Here is an 18486-nt window from a genome sequence, read left to right as displayed (position 1 = left end):
TACAATTATTTAATAGTTATACATTTTTAAAATATACTAAAAATTTTAATTCTGAATAACGTTTAACGCAAAAGTTGTATAACGTTTTAATTATAAATAACGTAGTATAACAAAATATTTTTTTCAAATGCAAACCATGATTTATTTTGAATATTTTTACTTGTTTTCAAATATATATTTTTATAGTATGCGATGTTATGTATAATTATTTATTAATTTATTATTATATATTACATATTATTATGTCCATTTTATATATTACATGTATTGTAAACATTAGTACGGGGCGAGATTCGCATGGGCCAAGGCCCAGTTGGCCCAGTTGGCCCAGGCTGTAGTTTTGCCCAAAAACATAGTCTACCTCAAACGACTCAAATCATTGATTATAAAAAAGTCTATTCTATAATCAATGCTTATGCCTAAAATTAAAATAATATCATATGTGTAAAGACAAAATTTTCAAAATCATACAAGTAGGAAACGTAAACATAGACATAAAAGTTTGTAAAGAATTTACATCAGTGCTATTTAGGGTAATTTTTTGTCGAAAGACAACAAAATAAAAAATAAATATATTCTAGGAGAAATAATTATAAAAGAAATGAGATTGTCTGATGTCACAAAAAAATAACACATAAAAAGTAGAAAATTATTAAAATCACCAAATTCATAATCACACAGTAAAATATAATTAAATATCGACTACCTCCAACTATTGATTATAGAAAAGTCTATGCTATAATCAATATTTAAAACTTATACCTATAATATAAAACATAGTAAATTTTATGTAAATACAAGTAAAAAGAAAATACTAAATACATCTAAGTAAACAACAAGGACTCGGTGAAACAACGAGAAAGACGGAGAAAATTCGAGAATGTTCTATGACAGTAGCCGTTATTAAAATAACATACATAGAAATGGGATGGCGGTGAACGAGGGGGACAGCGCGGAGGCAACGACATCGCTCGCGAAACGTATCGAACCTTCTAGAACGTTCCGTCGGCTATATAAACGTTAACAGCGCGCCGCCTAGCTTCAGTTTGAATTTCAAAGCGATACGAGTGCGATACTAGTGTAATACATCGAACGAGAGATACTATTTCGTGCTATTCTGTGCTATTCTCAGTTATTTAAGTGCGATATCTTTAAATCAAAGCGGTTTTCAAATCATCATCGAATCGAGTGCTATTAATTCATACGTTTTATTCGTTTAATATCTATTCGTATTAGTTGTGCGTTGAACGAGACCTACGAGTTATTGGCGAAAAATAAAATGGTTGGAAAGACTGCGATCGGTATCGACCTGGGCACCACCTATTCTTGTGTGGGCGTCTGGCAACACGGTAAAGTAGAAGTCATCGCCAACGATCAAGGAAACAGGACCACGCCGAGTTATGTGGCGTTCACCGACACGGAACGGTTGATCGGGGACGGAGCTAAGAACCAGGTGGCGATGAACCCAGTAAACACCGTGTTCGACGCCAAACGTTTAATCGGACGTCGTTTTGACGACGAGAAGACACAAGCGGATATGAAACAATGGCCGTTCAAAGTAGTGAACGACTGCGGGAAGCCTAAAATCCAAGTGGAATTCAAAGGTGAGCGGAAAGTGTTCGCGCCGGAAGAAATCAGTTCGATGGTGCTGTCGAAAATGAAGGAGATCGCGGAAGCGTACCTGGGCCATAGTGTGACGGACGCGGTGGTCACGGTGCCGGCGTACTTCAACGATTCGCAGAGACAGGCGACAAAGGACGCGGGCGCGATAGCCGGGCTGAACGTGATGCGAATAATCAATGAACCGACAGCTGCGGCTCTGGCGTACGGCCTGGACAAGAACCTGAAAGGAGAAAGAAATGTGTTGATATTCGATCTGGGCGGCGGGACGTTCGACGTGTCCATTCTTCAAATCGACGAGGGTTCAATATTCGAAGTGAAATCAACGGCGGGTGACACGCACTTAGGCGGTGAAGACTTCGACAACCGGCTGGTGAATCATTTGGCCGACGAGTTCAAGAGGAAGTGCAAAAAAGACGTGCGAAGCAATCCGAGGGCGTTGAGACGGCTAAGGACAGCCGCCGAACGGGCCAAGAGAACCTTGTCGTCTAGTTCGGAAGCTACTATCGAAATTGACGCTCTGATGGAAGGCATCGATTTCTACACGAGAGTTTCCCGAGCCCGTTTTGAGGAGTTATGCGCGGACCTGTTTAGATCGACCCTGCAACCGGTGGAAAAGGCGTTGGCAGACGCCAAGTTGGACAAAGGAGACATACACGACGTGGTGTTGGTTGGCGGTTCGACGAGAATCCCGAAGATCCAGAGTCTGCTGCAAAACTTTTTCTGCGGCAAACCGCTCAACCTATCCATCAATCCGGACGAAGCCGTGGCTTACGGCGCCGCGGTGCAGGCGGCCATCCTGAGCGGCGACACGAGTTCCGCGATCCAAGACGTTCTGCTCGTGGACGTCACGCCCCTGTCGCTGGGCATTGAAACTGCGGGCGGAGTAATGACGAAAATCGTTGAGCGCAATTCCACCATCCCGTGCAAACAAACACAAACGTTCTCGACGTACGCGGACAACCAGCCGGCTGTCACCATCCAGGTATTCGAAGGGGAAAGAGCCATGACCAAGGATAACAATCTGTTGGGTACGTTTGACCTTACCGGTATACCTCCGGCGCCCAGGGGTGTGCCCAAGATCGAGGTGACTTTCGACATGGACGCCAACGGAATTTTGAACGTGTCGGCCAAAGACAATAGCTCCGGCCGCTCCAAGAACATCGTCATCAAGAACGACAAGGGTCGACTGTCTCAAGCCGAAATCGATCGTATGCTCAGCGAGGCCGAACGTTATAAAGAAGAAGACGAACGGCAAAAGGCCAAGATCGCGGCCAAGAACCAGTTGGAGAGCTACGTGTTCGGCGTGAAACAAGCGTTGGACGAGGCCGGCGACAAGTTAACCGAATCCGAAAAGAACACCGGCAAACAGGAATGCGACGCGATCGTCCAGTGGTTGGACAACAATCAGTTGGCAGACAAAGAAGAGTACGAGTACAAACTGAAGGAAGTCCAAAAGAGTTGCTCTGCTCTCATGATGAAGATACACGGCGGTGGACAACCCGGTGGCGTGCCTCCGGGTGCCCAAGGTTTCCCGGGTTCTAGAGGACCTACCGTCGAAGAAGTCGATTAAATAATTTTAAAAATTCCATCTCATGATATTTGTAAATACTACTGTAAAGTATACCTTAGATAATGTAATTCTCATGTGTAAAAAAACTTAACTTATTATTAGATATAGATGATATTGTATATAAGTTTAGACTGATTTTTTTATTGAGATGTTTGTTTTTTTTTTTAAATATATTTATTACTTTATTAGCTGTACAGCAATTATATACGTGTTCTTTTTTTTTATTTATCCCTTATAACGTGCCTACAATAATTAGTATTGAGACTGCCGTACTTATAGCAGTATGCATAGTATGGTATTGGTTTTTTAAATGCAAGATCTAGGTTGGTAACCACAGTGCTTGTTAGAAAATAGAGATAGGTCATGTCTACGAATGATTGCGTCACTACTTACATATAATTTTCTCGAAATGAAAATCGGCAACTTTTATAAATTTGCAATAATAATAATTTTTAGATTATTAGCATATTAAAATCAATTTTTGATAGTATATAATAATGACCAAACTTGTAAAATATTTAATTTAGCTAAGTTTATTATACTGCTTACAAGTTTTAATAACAATAATCATTTGTTACGGAAATGTAAATTCCAATTTACGTGATATATAAAAAGTTAATACACAATTATATATATGATGAATGATGATCCATGGTTCATGGTTGATAGTACGTCAAACTTTATACAAAAGAAACAACATAATTAAAAAAGATATCAATAATTAATACAATACAGAAATTATTAGAAATATATTATTTTTTTTTTAAATAAATATAAGCAATCTATACAAGTAATATACAATAAGCTTATGTGTTAAGAGAATACAGGACGTGAGAAATTGAATATGTAGCCGCCCACTGGCAAAACTTGGCATGAATTATTTATATATAAATATTATTTTTATTTTTTTTTAATTGTTGATGGTTGAAATTGTATATTATACATGTAATATGTATATAGTATATTTTAATTTGGTAATTGTAGGAGGTCATGACACCATTTCCTTTTTAACCTGCGCCTTGGATTTCCTGGGAGAGTCACAGAGGAGAGATTTTTAAAAAGAGAATTTTATTTTGATGAGGTACAAGTCGAATGCGGAAGCGCAAGTAAAAGGATTGAGCTTCTTCATTGATGGTTTTCATATGAAAATCATTATGCAATATTAAGTTTGAGACGTACGGTGGTGCATTGGAGAGTCGACGAAGGGCTAAGTTTTGGAATACTTAGATTTTATTGGTATTAGATTTTTTTGCTGAGCCTCAGAGCTTAATGCCATAAGTCCAAAGGAATACATAAAATAATTTATTTAGTTCTAAGAGTGTTTTACGAAAAAAAATCTAAATTATTTGTCTTATTCGCGGCTGACGTCATAATATAAAAAGGAGATAAAGAAAGGTAGTTTTCTCAATACGAAATTTGGATTAATTAGTTAGAGTCACACTTATATTAGAATTCTTTAGGCTAATTCCATAGCAAAACATTTTTATTTTTTAAGTATAACAAATAATATATTTTTATTTACAATATATTGACAACGAGAGTATTTGTTTATATAATTAACATAGGTACACTGGTACACATATTTTAATCATTTAATACCTATTTACCAAAGATGCAGTACTGTTCACGGAAGGCAAATCCAAACATCTTAATCGACTTAATCGAGATGCCTTACTATTATGTAAGGTAATATAAATTTCTTGTGTAATGAAAATTAAATAATAATATTACTAATAATAACAAAAAACAAGAGAAAAAATTTTAGTAATGAATTTACAAAACTAAAAAATTAAAGTTTATCGAAAATAGTTTTGAAATTAATATATTTTTAGGGTTTTTTTTTTTTAACAAAAAATATATAATCTATGCCCTTGGGGCTTGGATATAATATTATAAAATAATAAATAGGTATATATATATATGATTTTAGATAGAATTATCTTGTTTTAACTTAAAATAAAATATAAAATGTGTTCAACATAAAAAAAGTGCTTGCATTGAAGAAATAAAAATATCTATTGTAATAACTAATATTATGAAGTCTTTTTGAAACAGCTTTATTCGTTTTAATGCTTCAATGCATAACTTGGTAAATAAACAATAAGCAATTAATTTCCTTAAAGTAATAAAATTGTATGGGATAGGATTATAATATTATCGGTGTTGTTACTTGTTAATTGTTATACATGCTTGCATATTTATGAACATGTACCACTGTATATACAATAAATATATATTTATAAATACAATTAATACAAATATACTTTATTTATTATGGTTTAACTTCAAAATTTGAGACAAGTGTATACGCTGATCGCTGATGAGTGATGAATGATGACATTATGACATAATCTTATTTTATTATCAAAACCGAAAGGAACTTTCGAATACTGGCAGGAGCCCTTATTGATGAAAGTAAACAAATGGGTTAGGTTATATATGGAGAAATTCAAAGTACCTAGGTAGGTACATGCTACTATCACGGAAAAATACTGGACATTATGTCTGAAAATACGAGGTAATAATGTAATATGGAATTCGATATTGTCGAAAACTAATAATATTTAGCATTGAAAATAAATACGTCAGATGTTAACATAAAGGAAACACAGAACGGAATTAACTCAATTAATTAGAGATTTTTAGTTTTACATCTTAGAGACAATTTTAAAAACTAAACTTGCAAATTTCAATAATGATACTACCAACAGCACTATACGCATGAGCTACATCAAAAACTGATATTAATTAATAAATGATTTTGACATAATAGCAACAATGAAAATTAAAACAATAAGCTGGGCAGGAAACGTGCGGAGTTGAGAACTGGTAATTGAATAAATAACTAAACAGATACCGGAGAACAAAATCCCAATAGATATTTAAGTGGTCCAAGTCAACAATAGGTGGATATTCCATAAATATCTTTCATGCTGGACATAATGTATTATAATGGTGAAGAGATGAATATTGACAAATGACAGAGACATGTGGAGGGGAATGGTGGTTGCAGCGAAGGGCCTAATCAGTCTATATCAAGCCGAAAAATGTTTTATATCTCCACGAATAGTATTATTATTTAATTAGTATCATACTAAAATCGTTATTTTCCGTTTAAATATCTATTTTTTTTTTATATATATATTTTTTGAGTAGGTATATTAGTATATGAAATGTTTAATAAAACGATAATAATATAATATGCCTCACCCCCTCTCAATAGCCTAAGTTTGGTTTTATTACCTAATGTAATAGTAAATATAGCTTATAGGTAAGTAATTCAGTATTTGACCAAATTATATTTCTAGTATTTTTATCACTATTCTTGCCGTGTAACATTTTTTTTGTTCTTTCTGTGTTTTTTTTTCTGATGACATTTTTTTTTTTACTACCTGATTAGGTAGGCCCCCTCCATGGAAGTAGTATACCATGAGTGGTGAATAAGAAGTTACTACTGGGCGATTATTAAATTATGGAAATTATATTGGAAGCCCAATATAATTCATTATAATCACAGAGATATTAATTGACCTACGTGGATGTTATGCACACCCCCTAACTTTGCAATTTAGTTGTTTCATTACAAGATAATTAAGTTAATATAAATAGTAAGGAAGTAATGATTATTGGTAATAAATTAACAATAATAATAATAGTTTTAAAAATGACATTCACAAAACAAATTTCTTAGAATATAATAAATTACTATACTTTGTCCAACAAGAAAACACACCAATTTTGCACATCTCCATATAACATTGTCATAGTGGAACCAGATTTGTACAGAATTGATTTTTGTTAAGCCGCAAAACGTTAATCTTGGCAAACAAAATACATAAAACTTGCAAGAAATATGAAAATTAATTCTTAGTGGTTTTAATTTGATAATTTAGTTGGGGTTGCAACGCAAGTAATTATATTTATGGATTTTTGGTAAATCCAAATCAGTCATTCTAGAATTAAACAATTTATTTGTAACAATATAATTTTTATTAATGCATGTTTTCAGTTTACAATATTTTTTTGTCTATGATTTTTAACACATTGCACACTGCAAAATTTGTAATCCATGTATTCAAAAGGATACTTTTCTTCTATATTTTTGCCACAATAGAAGCATCGCAATAATTTAAATGTCCCTTGAACTGCCATAAATCGTTTTTCTGCTGCTAATGCACACTAAAATTAAATTAAAAAAAAAAATATAGTAAATTTTGTTTTAATATATTTTTTTAAACAATATATTACTTTCTCCCGATCTGATAATTGAAGAAATTTCTGTTTTTGAATTTCTTCTTCTTTTTTTAATTCCTCAATCACTTTTCTTTCTTTGGCACGTTTTTGTTTAGCTTTTTTTCTTTCTTTCAATTCCTCTTGTAACTCTTCGGTTAATGGTCCTGGTAAACGAGACTGCAAAGAACATAACCAAAATATTGCATTCAGTCACCATGAAAATAATAAAAATTTATATTTACTTTATCATAATCATATTTATCAGGGAAAACAGCCATAAATTTTCTAAAAACTTTTCTAGTTGACTTATCTGGTGCTAGTTCATATGGTGTTTTAGCGTCTTTATTTTTATGAATTGGATTTGATCCATGTTGTAAAAGTAAGCTATTAAGCATAAAAATACAATTTATAGTGATAATAATATTTATGAATATTATACAATTTCTTACTAAATATGATCATGCAGACAGTAGGTAGAAGCTAAATGAAGCATAGTATTATTTAATTCATCAATAGGTTCGTTTAAACTTTTTTCTAGATATTCTTTTGAAATGGAACTATTTTCATCTTCCAATAAAAGATATTTACTTAAAGCTTCAGAATTTTTATCTTCAATTGTTTGCAATAAAAGTTTTTTTATTTCTTCTACTTCAGCACATTTCTCAACAATTGTGTTTTTGGGTTTCTTCTTTTTCTTTTTGCGTTTCTTATTTTTCGAGTCATTTGATAATAAAGTGCCATTATTCTCACATAATATTTTATTTTGTGAAGATTCTACAATTTTATTTTCATTTTCATTTTCACTAGAATCTAAAAAGCCAAAATAAAATATATTGACATGACAAAAAATAAAATTTTCCAATAATAAATTATTAGAAAAATAATTTTGTATTAAAACAAAATGTGCATTTTAATATATAAATTTAATTGGTTTTTTTCTTTGCATATAATGCAATGTTTATTTACTCAGAATGTATCAAATATACAATATATCAATAAAATAATAAATAAATGAAAATGAGTTATTAATTAATATAGCTTGTTTTAAAATTATATTAGTATCTATATTAATTGAAGTTCAAGTTAGAAGAAATATCATATTTTTATAGTATAAATAATTTAAATAAAAATAAATTATATATTACCTGATTTTGAAGATAGTTGAGTATTTTCAGAAATTTTTTCATTTGAATTTTGAATGTCTTTAATAGGTTTTTCTACATTTTTTTTTGTTCTAGATTCTGTATTTTTTCTTTTTTTAAATAACTTTAATACATAATTTTTAATAGAATTATTAATAATATCTTTGGAATCTGCAAGAAAGTAGATACCATTCAAAGTTATTATTTTACAACTATTAGTTCATAATTATATTTTGATAATTACCATATACTAAAACTGTTGATAGTTGGTTATAAACTTTTTGAACTTCTGCATAAGTAGCCTTTTTGGTTCCAAATGGTATTTGACATAATCTACTATCATTTTTATTTATTAATGGATTTGAACCACCAAATAGAATATTTCGATTGTTTGGACCAATTGCTCGATAAAATATAAGGTTGCATAATTTTATATGATGTAGCCATGATGATAATATTTCTTGAATATGCTGAATAAAAACTTATTAGATATATATAACATTTAATTAAATTCAAAATTAAACTTGGGTAATTAACTTTACTTTTAATTGGGATGCTTCATTATATCTACGTAAACTAGCACCGGCACTTTTACATCCCCCTTTTGATCGATCTTGTGTACTTTGAGAACCACCTTGTTTTGCTCTAACAGTATATGAATGAAAAGTTTTATGAACAATTACTTCTTCTCCTAAAATAAATAAAAAATAAAAATCAATCATAAATTCATAACGTATAAAATTAACATTCTGCTATACCTTTAAATATAGCTGCTGAAAAACGACCACCACCTAACATAATTATAAACCACATAGGTTTAGTGCTAATAGACTTCAATGAATTAATCACAATTTCTTCGTTTGGAATTTCCTATTGACAGAAATTAATAAAGTATTATTTTTAACTTTGTTTTTATATTATAAAGTAATTTATTACTTTTTTATTGGTCAATAAACATCTGTATACAGAAAAAGCATTACCAAAATTATTTTCAAAAAATAATTTTGAATCAATTGAAAAATGTGAATTGTAAGCATTGATCTCATCATCACTTTCACAACTGGATGAGCTGTCATTAGCTTTATCTAAATAATTATAAATATACAATGTATTTAAAATTATAATATAGTACTATTTATTGACTATCCAGCAGCAAATAATTTAAATATAGATAGATGACCATAAAAAAATAAAATGATAGATAAATAATTATTATTATTAGAATTAAAATGGAAAATTTTTAATACTTTCTAGGGCATGAAACTTTGGTTCGTCAATTGTTTGTCTGTTACGTATTTTTTGCTTTAAATTGTACCGATGCCAATCTGATTTATAGTGTGCTCTGTGTTCTTCTGAAAGTTCAAACGCTATTTGACATGTAGTACAATGCAAGCCCAACAAATAGTTTTTATCAACTTCCAAATCTGAAATTTAATTTTTCAAACATTAGTTGAACTAATGGCACCAAAGGTGTTTTAAATTTTACTTTTTAACCCAACCGCTGTTGTGTCTTCTTTTTTCGTCAATCCCAAATTAATGAGTCGTACTCCGTCCAAGAGCGATTGATAATCGGGATGACCTATCAAGACTGTTTTACTAGCAGGCGGTAAAATCGTCGACATTGTAAGTACTCGTCGTGTCAACAAAACAGTAAATATTAGAAAATACCAATTAATTTTTATAAGTACAACGACGATGACGACGAACGTATATTGGCCGCTGTCCACGTTTTGAGAACGTAACCCATGTGGCCACCGGTCCGGTCATGCTTAAACTTGATGATAACAATTACCGAACACTGATAAGTATCTGAACTCTGATCTCTGAAGTCAACGTCCTCTAAAATCCCGCGCTTCCCGAAATCATGAAGAAAAGAAAAAGCGTTTTATTTTTTCACCGCAATTTCGATGTAGAAAAAATATTACCTATATAGTGCTCGCTAAATTTTTTTATAGAAATCACGATTTATAACGTTTACTATATCACGAAGCAGTAAATTTTTCTTCAAATATCCAGATAAAGAATAATTTACTGGAGCGATCACTGATCACTCGTAAATAGATAACAAGTCGCTGTGATAAGAGTTACTCCCACTCCGTAAGGGCAAAAAATGTATTGTGTAATTGTATTACAGGACTTGTATTATACCATTTATACCCATTGAAATCTTCATAAAAATTCATTATTTTTTAAGGTTTAATGCTTTTTGTCATATCATATTTTTTTTTTTTTTTTATTAAAAACAATAAAAATATATATATTATTTGCTGTATGATTATTCATTAATATCAAAGTAAAATACAACAAAATAGATACATGATACACTATATTAATCTTTAATATACCTATGTGGCTCTGTGACTATGTATTATTATTATTTATAATTAAAACTGAATGTAAATTAATAATAATATATATATTTAAATTAAAAAAATAAATAATATAAGAATTAAACTTAATAATAATGAAATACATTAATAGGAATTAAGAAAATAAATAATTGGATAATTGGTGATGATATCAACACCAAAATGCAAAATATATTGATAAATTTTTGAAATATGAAAATAATTAATTGTTTATATTTAAAATTTAAATGTTTTTAAATAAAATTACTTCCATAGATATTATAGGTCTTAAACAATAATTTTTAAAAATTTTCTGCACATCAATTTTTTTTTTCATAATGTTGCGAACAAATATTAATAAATTGTTGACAAATCAAAATGAATAATGATTAATGAACCTACTCAAGATTAGGAACATCAAAATCTACATCAGTTAGTGTATGAGTGTTTGCAAGAAAGAATGTGGTACATAGCGTAACCAGGGGAGGGTCCCCGGGTCCAGATGCCAAATCCCCCCTCGAACCGTGTCGTATATTTTTAAAATACCGTAATTTTATTTTTACAGCAGTATACACGTTGACACATTGTATATATTTTTATTTTTTAAATTATAATTACAATGTTTACATTAATCAAAAAGTAAAATAATAATTAAATTTGCTGCTACTTTAAAGTAATTATATTTTTGGACTCTCTCCCTTAAAAAAATTCTGATTGCGCCACTAATGTGATACTTTTATTTAAAATAATTTTCATAGTACTTTCAATAACAAATAATTACATCAATTACAACTATATCACTAAAATAGTTTAATTAAAACATAAGTTTAAAAATCATTTCAATTAATAGTTATTAAGGAAAAAAATCTATATTAAAATATTAAATTTTTAATTATTGAAAGTAGGTACAAGAAAAAATATTTTAAATTACGGTTTTTTTTTTTTAACACTCATATACTAATACACTATGAATGATATGGATATTAGATTTTTTCAATTTTGGTGTAATCAGCGACCAGCCCAAAGCCCAAGTTCACTCTATTCACCGAGAGAGTAGTGTTGCATTATTGCGCTTGCGCAACGGACGAATAATCATCGTTTCTACACATTACAAGACATAATATATAGGGCCCACCTACCTACCGGCTACCAGTTACTACCTGTTGTTTAGTGTTCTCGAATGGAGAGGCAAGTTTTACGTCCGTGACTTCAGCTGTCAATCGTACGCGGTCACGCGAATTGGAACTATTCTCTCAATAAATAGGTTATTTTAATGACCACGGTCTTAGAAGATCTTCTATGAGTTCATCTTTCACCTTGTCAGTAATGCACCGGTATAAATGACAATCTCTTACATGTTACAATTAAAATGTTACGTTTCATTTCAAACGTATATGGAGCAACACTGACGCTTGGAGATAATTATAAACTGTCATTTTGTATTCATTTTGACATTTTATTACATTTTTATATTTATTTATTATTTGAGGGTGATTGTCACTTGTCAGTTAGATAATGGGTGTGTTGGGTTGTTGGGTATATTTTTGTTCTATTTTGTGGAAATCTGATAATATATATTTTTATTGTTGGTACCTAAGAAAAAAAAATAAATACTGAAACATACCAATAGTATAGTAATATTGTATTTTGTTACTGTTAAGCTGTTATACTTATTACTTTGTAATGTAAAGGTTTTATCATGCGTTTCAATTTTTATGTCATATCTCGTGACAAAACTTTATTTAGTCATTCTCCATTCATACGTAAATACTAGATAGTAGATTCTTTCTATGAGCAAATCTTACACAACATATTAATATTTAAAAATTTGTGTACTACCAGTTGCAGTTCTAGTTCAACTATAACAACAGAGTATAATTTAATAACTATTATCAACCACTAATATTATGTCCAAATCTAAGGAAGACGACGTCAGAATTCCGGATGTAATAATTGACACTAAGAACAAAAAGAAGTATCAGAAATGCAGCTTTCTAGGAAAGGTAACAATGATGACAAATGACTAATGTAATACACTATAAAAAAAAAAATAATATCGAATATACTTAGTGTTGTATTTCAGTTTTATTTTTCCTCCACTGTGTGTTTTGTATATGATATGGCATATTGGACAACAGTGTGTCGAGTTTAGTTCCACTTCTGATTTTTTATAAATTTATTTTAAATGTCTAATACTTTTATAGGCATCAAAAAATTTTTATCCAAACTTGTCTATATTTATAATAGTTATTAGGATCATTTTTATTGAAAAACAATTAAAATATTATATTAATTTTTTGTATTTATGTATATTTCTTATAACTATAAAGTATTAATGTTTAAGATAATAATACAAATTTCTTATTTTAAAATTATTTGTACTAAATAGAAAATATAATATAAAAATAATATTTATTGAGGTGAAAAAGGGTAAATATGGTATATTATATTATAGTGCTATGATTAATGATTTTGTATCTTCTTATTTTTCTTTGTCCTTCACTTTAACTATATGGAATTATTTACTACTTTTACCATTTACGTCTGTAGACTGAAGGAATCTGTTCTCCTCATCTTTATTCATTCCAGGCATTTTCATGTAATTTTCAATTTTGACAATGCATTTCTTCAATCTTCTGTTTTCTCTTCTTTCTGCATTTATTCCGATAGCAATCAAATTACCTCTACAACACAACCAAACCATTTTTTCCTCATTTTGTTTACAATTCCTATTATTTTCCTAGTAAATTAATTTTTAATTCTATTCTCTTTAGTAAATCTATTCATCTTTTTTTAGTAGTCTCATTTCTGCTACATCCATTCAGTATTTTATATCTACTGCCTCAAAACTACTTTATAAAATCTACTTTTTATTTTTTATAGCATCCTCTTATCAATCAAAATATATAATATTTCTCTGTATTTCATGTATCTACACATAATCCTATTCTAGACATTCTCAAAATTACCATTTTTTTAGTACCACTAAGTACTTGAACCTATGTATTGCTGTATTATCAAGTCTGCACTATTATAATTTGTGATGTATATTAATATATTTATCAATACTCATTTATAACTAGTTTTTTTATTAATTGTTACAGGGTGGTTTTGCGAAATGTTATGAAATTATTGATATGAATACCAAGGAGGTATTTGCAGGAAAAATTGTGTCTAAAAAATATCTTTTGAGAAATAATCAAAAAGATAAAATGACTCAAGAAATATTTATTCACAAAGTATTGAAAAACAAAAATATCGTCTCTTTTCATAGTTTTTTTGAGGATAATAATTTTGTTTACATTGTCTTGGAACTTTGTCGAAAAAGATCAATGATGGAGCTTCATAAGTGAGTAATTTAACACTTAACGCACTCGATTTATTTATTTTTTGTTTTTAATAAAAATGTATGTCAGTTAGTATTTTGATTCAACTTTTTGAATAAACTTTAAAAGTTAAATTTATGATATATGTGTAACAAAAATGAATTTGCAGTTCTAGTAATAGTAAAATAATTTATAATTTAGGAGAAGAAAAACACTTACTGAACCTGAAACTCGTTACTATGTGTATCAAATTCTTGAAGGTACATTATATCTACATCAACAAAATATAATCCATCGAGATTTAAAATTAGGAAATTTATTCTTAAATGATGAATTGGAAGTTAAAATAGGGGATTTGGGTTTAGCTGCTAAAATTGAATATGATGGACAACGTAAAAAGTAATTATAGTTAATTTTAATTTTATTTAAAAAAAAAAAATATGTGATTATAATTTTTAAATAATCAATTATTTCAATAAGTATTAATGTATTTAAAAAAAATAATGAAAGTAATTATTTTTAGAACATTATGCGGTACTCCAAACTATATTGCTCCTGAGATTCTTAAAAAAACTGGTCATAGTTTTGAAGTGGATGTATGGTCTATTGGTTGTATTATGTATGTTATCTAAAATAATATTTTTCAATAGTTACAATGTATTATATTTAAGGTATACACTATTAGTTGGAAAACCACCATTTGAAACAAATTCTTTGAAAGAAACATATGCTCGAATTACGCGATGTGATTATAATATACCTTCTCATTTAAATAAGAATGCCAGTACTCTTATTGAAAAAATGCTTCAATTTGACCCTAAAAAACGTCCTTTAGTTTCTGAAATAATGAAAGCTGACTTCTTTACAACTGGTTATATGCCTAAAAAGTTGCCACCATCTTGTCTGACTATGACTCCTCGTTTTGATTCTATTAACTATAGAGAATCAATTTCTAATCGTAGACCACTCATTGGTAATTATTAAATGTATTGCTTTTAAAAGACTTGTATATTTTTTCAATTTTAATTTCTCAAATTTTAGAACTCAACAGTCCAAAACTCTCTGTTACTAAAACTAAAATTGCTTCAAAACCTCAAGACCCATGTTTTAAATCACCAGTGTTAAATATGCCGAGCAAACCTATTGGAAATGGTGTATCTAAAATTGATTGTAAAGATTATATGATTTCTCTTGAAAAAGAATTGGGAAATTTATTAAAGTGTAAACTATCTACAATTAGAGTGAAAAATATGGGTATGAATTTTTAGATTATATTGCGTATGTATTAGTATACTTAACACTATCATAACTATCAGGTGTACAAAGTGTGCGCCACACACTGGCCCCTCTGTCTTTTAAATTTTATAATTTTATAACTCACTAAGGTTCCTATAATCTATTGTTAATTTACTATGTTTTTATTAATCAAAGAAAGGAATATTATTATCTATAATAATAGTTGTTAAAAGTAGTTAAAGCTAATTTTTTCCAAGAAGTATTCAAATAATAAAATTTTATTATCAGGATTATACATTTTTATCTTTAAACAGTGATTATTTTCAATAGTATGGGTACTGTAACTGTTCATCTACGGGTTTATTAAAAATTAACTCCTTGTTATGATCAAAGCACGATCACTGAAAAGAGCAAAACAGATACCAAACAAATTTAATTTTTAATAATTAGTGTTAAATCAACCAGTTTTAAATTAAAATATTGTTTTAAAATGTCATTTTATTTTTATTAACCTCATGATTTATAACAAATTTTTAGTTTTTAGAAAATTTCTAAAAAAAAAGTCCTGTTGATACTTCTTCCATTATTTGAAATCTTCACAGGACATGTATAAACAATATTTTAATCATCTATTATTTATTTAATGACATTATTGAAACTGAAGTATAAAACATGACAAAAATCTATTTTCATATTATTTAATTATTAGCTTAAATATAAGTTTAAATTTGTGAATTAAAGATTCTTAGAATTTAAAATAATTAAAAAACGTGTGATTGCTAGAGCCCGAAATTTGATGCATTTGCATATTTTCTCTTTTACTTTAAAGTCTAATGTATTGCTCACCTCTATAGAAATTTGATTTATGAATTTTTGAATCTAATGGTACAATTTTTATTTTGTATTTTTTACATTTTTATAGAATTTGGTGCTTAACAATTAAATTTTTGTATTTTTGGTGCATTTTTTTTTACATAGATTTGCATTTTATTGTTGTAAGTTACACTTTATTGTAACACATTCAGTTTCAATTAGCTTGTCAATTATTGGCGTTCATTATCTTTATCGTTACCAATTTCTTATTCACACCGATGTTCTATAAAAAGTCAACCATTGCACTATTTCTAAACTTTTTGATAAAATACTTCACATTTGGCCAAATGGAATAAAACATAACAACATATTGCTTTTTATTAAGTGACACCACGCCATACATGGCGAAAGCATGAAAATGTATTTTAAGTATTTTGTTCTAAATGTTGCATGTAACATACAAAGCATATGTACCACATAGAGTAACAGAGGAAATTAAGAAATATTTCCCAAAAATTGATCAACTCATTTTGAATGGAAAAAAAATATTTTTAAAGAAATTGTGCCTACTATACCGTTAACACCACACCCACTACTTACTAGATGAGGAACATGACTAAGTGTATACTAACATTTTTTTTTTACCTTTAAAAACTACAATAAAAACAACTTAATTGGTGTGTATAATATATAATTTTATTTAATAAATTTATAATAATAATTATAATTTAATTAAAAACAATATTTATTATTTTTACAGTAAAATATACATTTTTTAACATTTTTGTGTCATTTAATTTTTTTTTTTTTATATATTATTTTAAATCATCAAGTTCTGGGCCCTAGTGATAACTAATTACTTTATCCCCCCCCCCCCCCCAAAAAGTAACTTTTTCACTTTTTAAAATATCTTGTCACTTTTCTACTTTTTAATAAAAATTAATCAGTGCTATTTATCATATTATATATAATAAAGATGTTAATTTATAAATTTTAATGAGTTGGTGGTAGTTGAAGACTCCTTGTTTTACCCATACACATAAGCCCCAAAAATGTAGTTGCGACACTAATAGTTTATAATTATTCATTTTAGAAGAAACTACTGATCCAGTTGCTCAACCTTTAATTTGGGTCAGTAAATGGGTTGACTATTCTGATAAATATGGATTTGGTTATGAATTATCTGATGACTGTGTGGGTGTCATGTTTAATGATTTTACTCGAATTGTACTATTGGCTAATTTAAAGTAAGGTGTTTTTTAAATTGGTATATCATTAAAATTTATTTACGAAACATAAATATTTTAGGGATGTTCACTACATAGAAAGAAATGGCTCTGAACAATACTATACTATTGATCATACGCCTCCAACACTGGAAAAGAAAATGAAATTATTAATGTACTTTAGGCGGTATATGAATGATCATCTCGTTAAAGCTGGAGCAGATATGTTAGCTAAAGATGCTGATCAATTGAGTCGTACTCCATATTTGTATCAATGGTATAGATCTACTTCATCAGTTATTTTGCAACTCACGAATGGGACTTTACAAGTATATAATGAAAATAATTTATACACATATTATATAAAAAATAAATATTGAAATTTTATTTTAATTGTGATTAGATAAACTTCACAGATCATACAAAAGTTATATTGTGTCCACTAATGAATGCTGTAACTTTTGTTGAAGAAAATATTTTTCGTACTTACCGATTTAGTACAATTGCAGAATATGGCTGTAGTCCTGAATTTGAAAAGTGCTTAGAATATGCTCACAAGAAAATTATGTCCATATTGAAAGATAACCAATAATAATTTAATAGGATTTTTTTTTTTTTTTTGAAATTTGGAGTATTAATTTATGTTTGAAATTTATAAGATTTCCAAGATTTTGTATAGATTGTAAATCATTTTTATTTAAAAAAAATCATATTCATAATTATTTTATTTTTGTTAAAACTTAAAAAAAATACTGTATTGTCAGAAGATTCAAAAAAAAAAAAATGTATTTAAAAGATAATAGTTAATATTGCAACATAGGATCAAAGATTTTTTTTTTCAAATTAATTGAAATAATCAAGCCTCACTTAGAGTATTAATGTTTTAAAGTTCATATTATAACTGTTATGATTTATTTTTATGAAGAAACTAAAAAAAAAAGTATTAAATAATGTAATGTTAGGTTTGTG

The 18486-nt window shown here is 28.8% G+C and overlaps 3 protein-coding genes across 6 annotated transcripts; 2 read left to right on the top strand and 1 right to left on the bottom strand.

The window, feature by feature from the left end:
• Positions 1–1060: 1060 nt before the first annotated feature.
• On the top strand, positions 1061–3321 carry LOC112596438 (heat shock protein 70 A1-like). Its single transcript, XM_025342129.1, has one exon. It carries the CDS (start codon positions 1280–1282, stop codon positions 3191–3193), a length of 1914 nt encoding a protein of 637 aa, XP_025197914.1. The 5' UTR covers positions 1061–1279; the 3' UTR covers positions 3194–3321.
• Positions 3322–7160: 3839 nt separating this feature from the next.
• On the bottom strand, positions 7161–10190 carry LOC112591929 (ankyrin repeat and zinc finger domain-containing protein 1-like). The gene is made up of 11 exons (XM_025335881.1): positions 10055–10190; positions 9816–9992; positions 9505–9653; positions 9327–9438; positions 9111–9259; positions 8813–9038; positions 8572–8739; positions 7876–8236; positions 7669–7810; positions 7442–7603; positions 7161–7372 (listed from the first exon to the last, which is right to left on the bottom strand). The coding sequence occupies exons 1-11, from the start codon at positions 10188–10190 to the stop codon at positions 7199–7201; spliced, it is 1956 nt and encodes a 651-aa protein (XP_025191666.1). The 3' UTR covers positions 7161–7198.
• Positions 10191–12201: 2011 nt separating this feature from the next.
• Positions 12202–18143, top strand: LOC112593185 (serine/threonine-protein kinase PLK1-like). 4 transcript variants are annotated; one of them, XM_025337534.1, is made up of 10 exons: positions 12202–12250; positions 12759–12919; positions 14021–14265; positions 14444–14641; positions 14766–14861; positions 14914–15215; positions 15284–15496; positions 17385–17538; positions 17600–17846; positions 17921–18109. In XM_025337534.1, exons 2-10 carry the CDS (start codon positions 12824–12826, stop codon positions 18107–18109), a joined length of 1740 nt encoding a protein of 579 aa, XP_025193319.1. In that variant the 5' UTR covers positions 12202–12250; positions 12759–12823. The 4 variants fall into 4 exon arrangements, with proteins under 4 accessions (XP_025193319.1, XP_025193310.1, XP_025193335.1 ...); XM_025337525.1 differs by lacking the exon at positions 12202–12250 and adding an exon at positions 12660–12679; XM_025337550.1 differs by lacking the exon at positions 12202–12250 and having other exon boundaries at positions 12824–12919; positions 17702–17846; positions 17921–18143.
• Positions 18144–18486: the final 343 nt, after the last annotated feature.

The sequence above is a fragment of the Melanaphis sacchari genome, unplaced genomic scaffold, assembly GCF_002803265.2.
Source record: "Melanaphis sacchari strain LSU unplaced genomic scaffold, SCAv2.0 Contig0_pilon_pilon, whole genome shotgun sequence".
In the NCBI taxonomy this organism is placed as follows: domain Eukaryota; kingdom Metazoa; phylum Arthropoda; class Insecta; order Hemiptera; family Aphididae; genus Melanaphis; species Melanaphis sacchari.
Note: the sequence above shows the minus strand (reverse complement) of the source record. Positions and strands in the feature narration are given on the sequence as shown.

Bases quoted from the DNA above. Each gene is read 5' to 3' on its own strand.
- LOC112596438 (XM_025342129.1), top strand. From the start codon at position 1,280: ATGGTTGGAAAGACTGCGATCGGTATCGACCTGGGCACCACCTATTCT.
- LOC112591929 (XM_025335881.1), bottom strand. From the start codon at position 10,190: ATGTCGACGATTTTACCGCCTGCTAGTAAAACAGTCTTGATAGGTCAT. The intron at 9,993-10,054 runs GTAAAATTTAAA...ATTAAATTTCAG, and splicing joins AACAGCGGTTGGGTTAAAAA to ATTTGGAAGTTGATAAAAAC. The intron at 7,373-7,441 runs GTAATATATTGT...ATTTAATTTTAG, and splicing joins AATTATCAGATCGGGAGAAA to TGTGCATTAGCAGCAGAAAA.
- LOC112593185 (XM_025337542.1), top strand. From the start codon at position 12,824: ATGTCCAAATCTAAGGAAGACGACGTCAGAATTCCGGATGTAATAATT. The intron at 14,642-14,765 runs GTAATTATAGTT...AATTATTTTTAG, and splicing joins TATGATGGACAACGTAAAAA to AACATTATGCGGTACTCCAA. The intron at 15,497-17,384 runs GTATGAATTTTT...TATTCATTTTAG, and splicing joins AATTAGAGTGAAAAATATGG to AAGAAACTACTGATCCAGTT.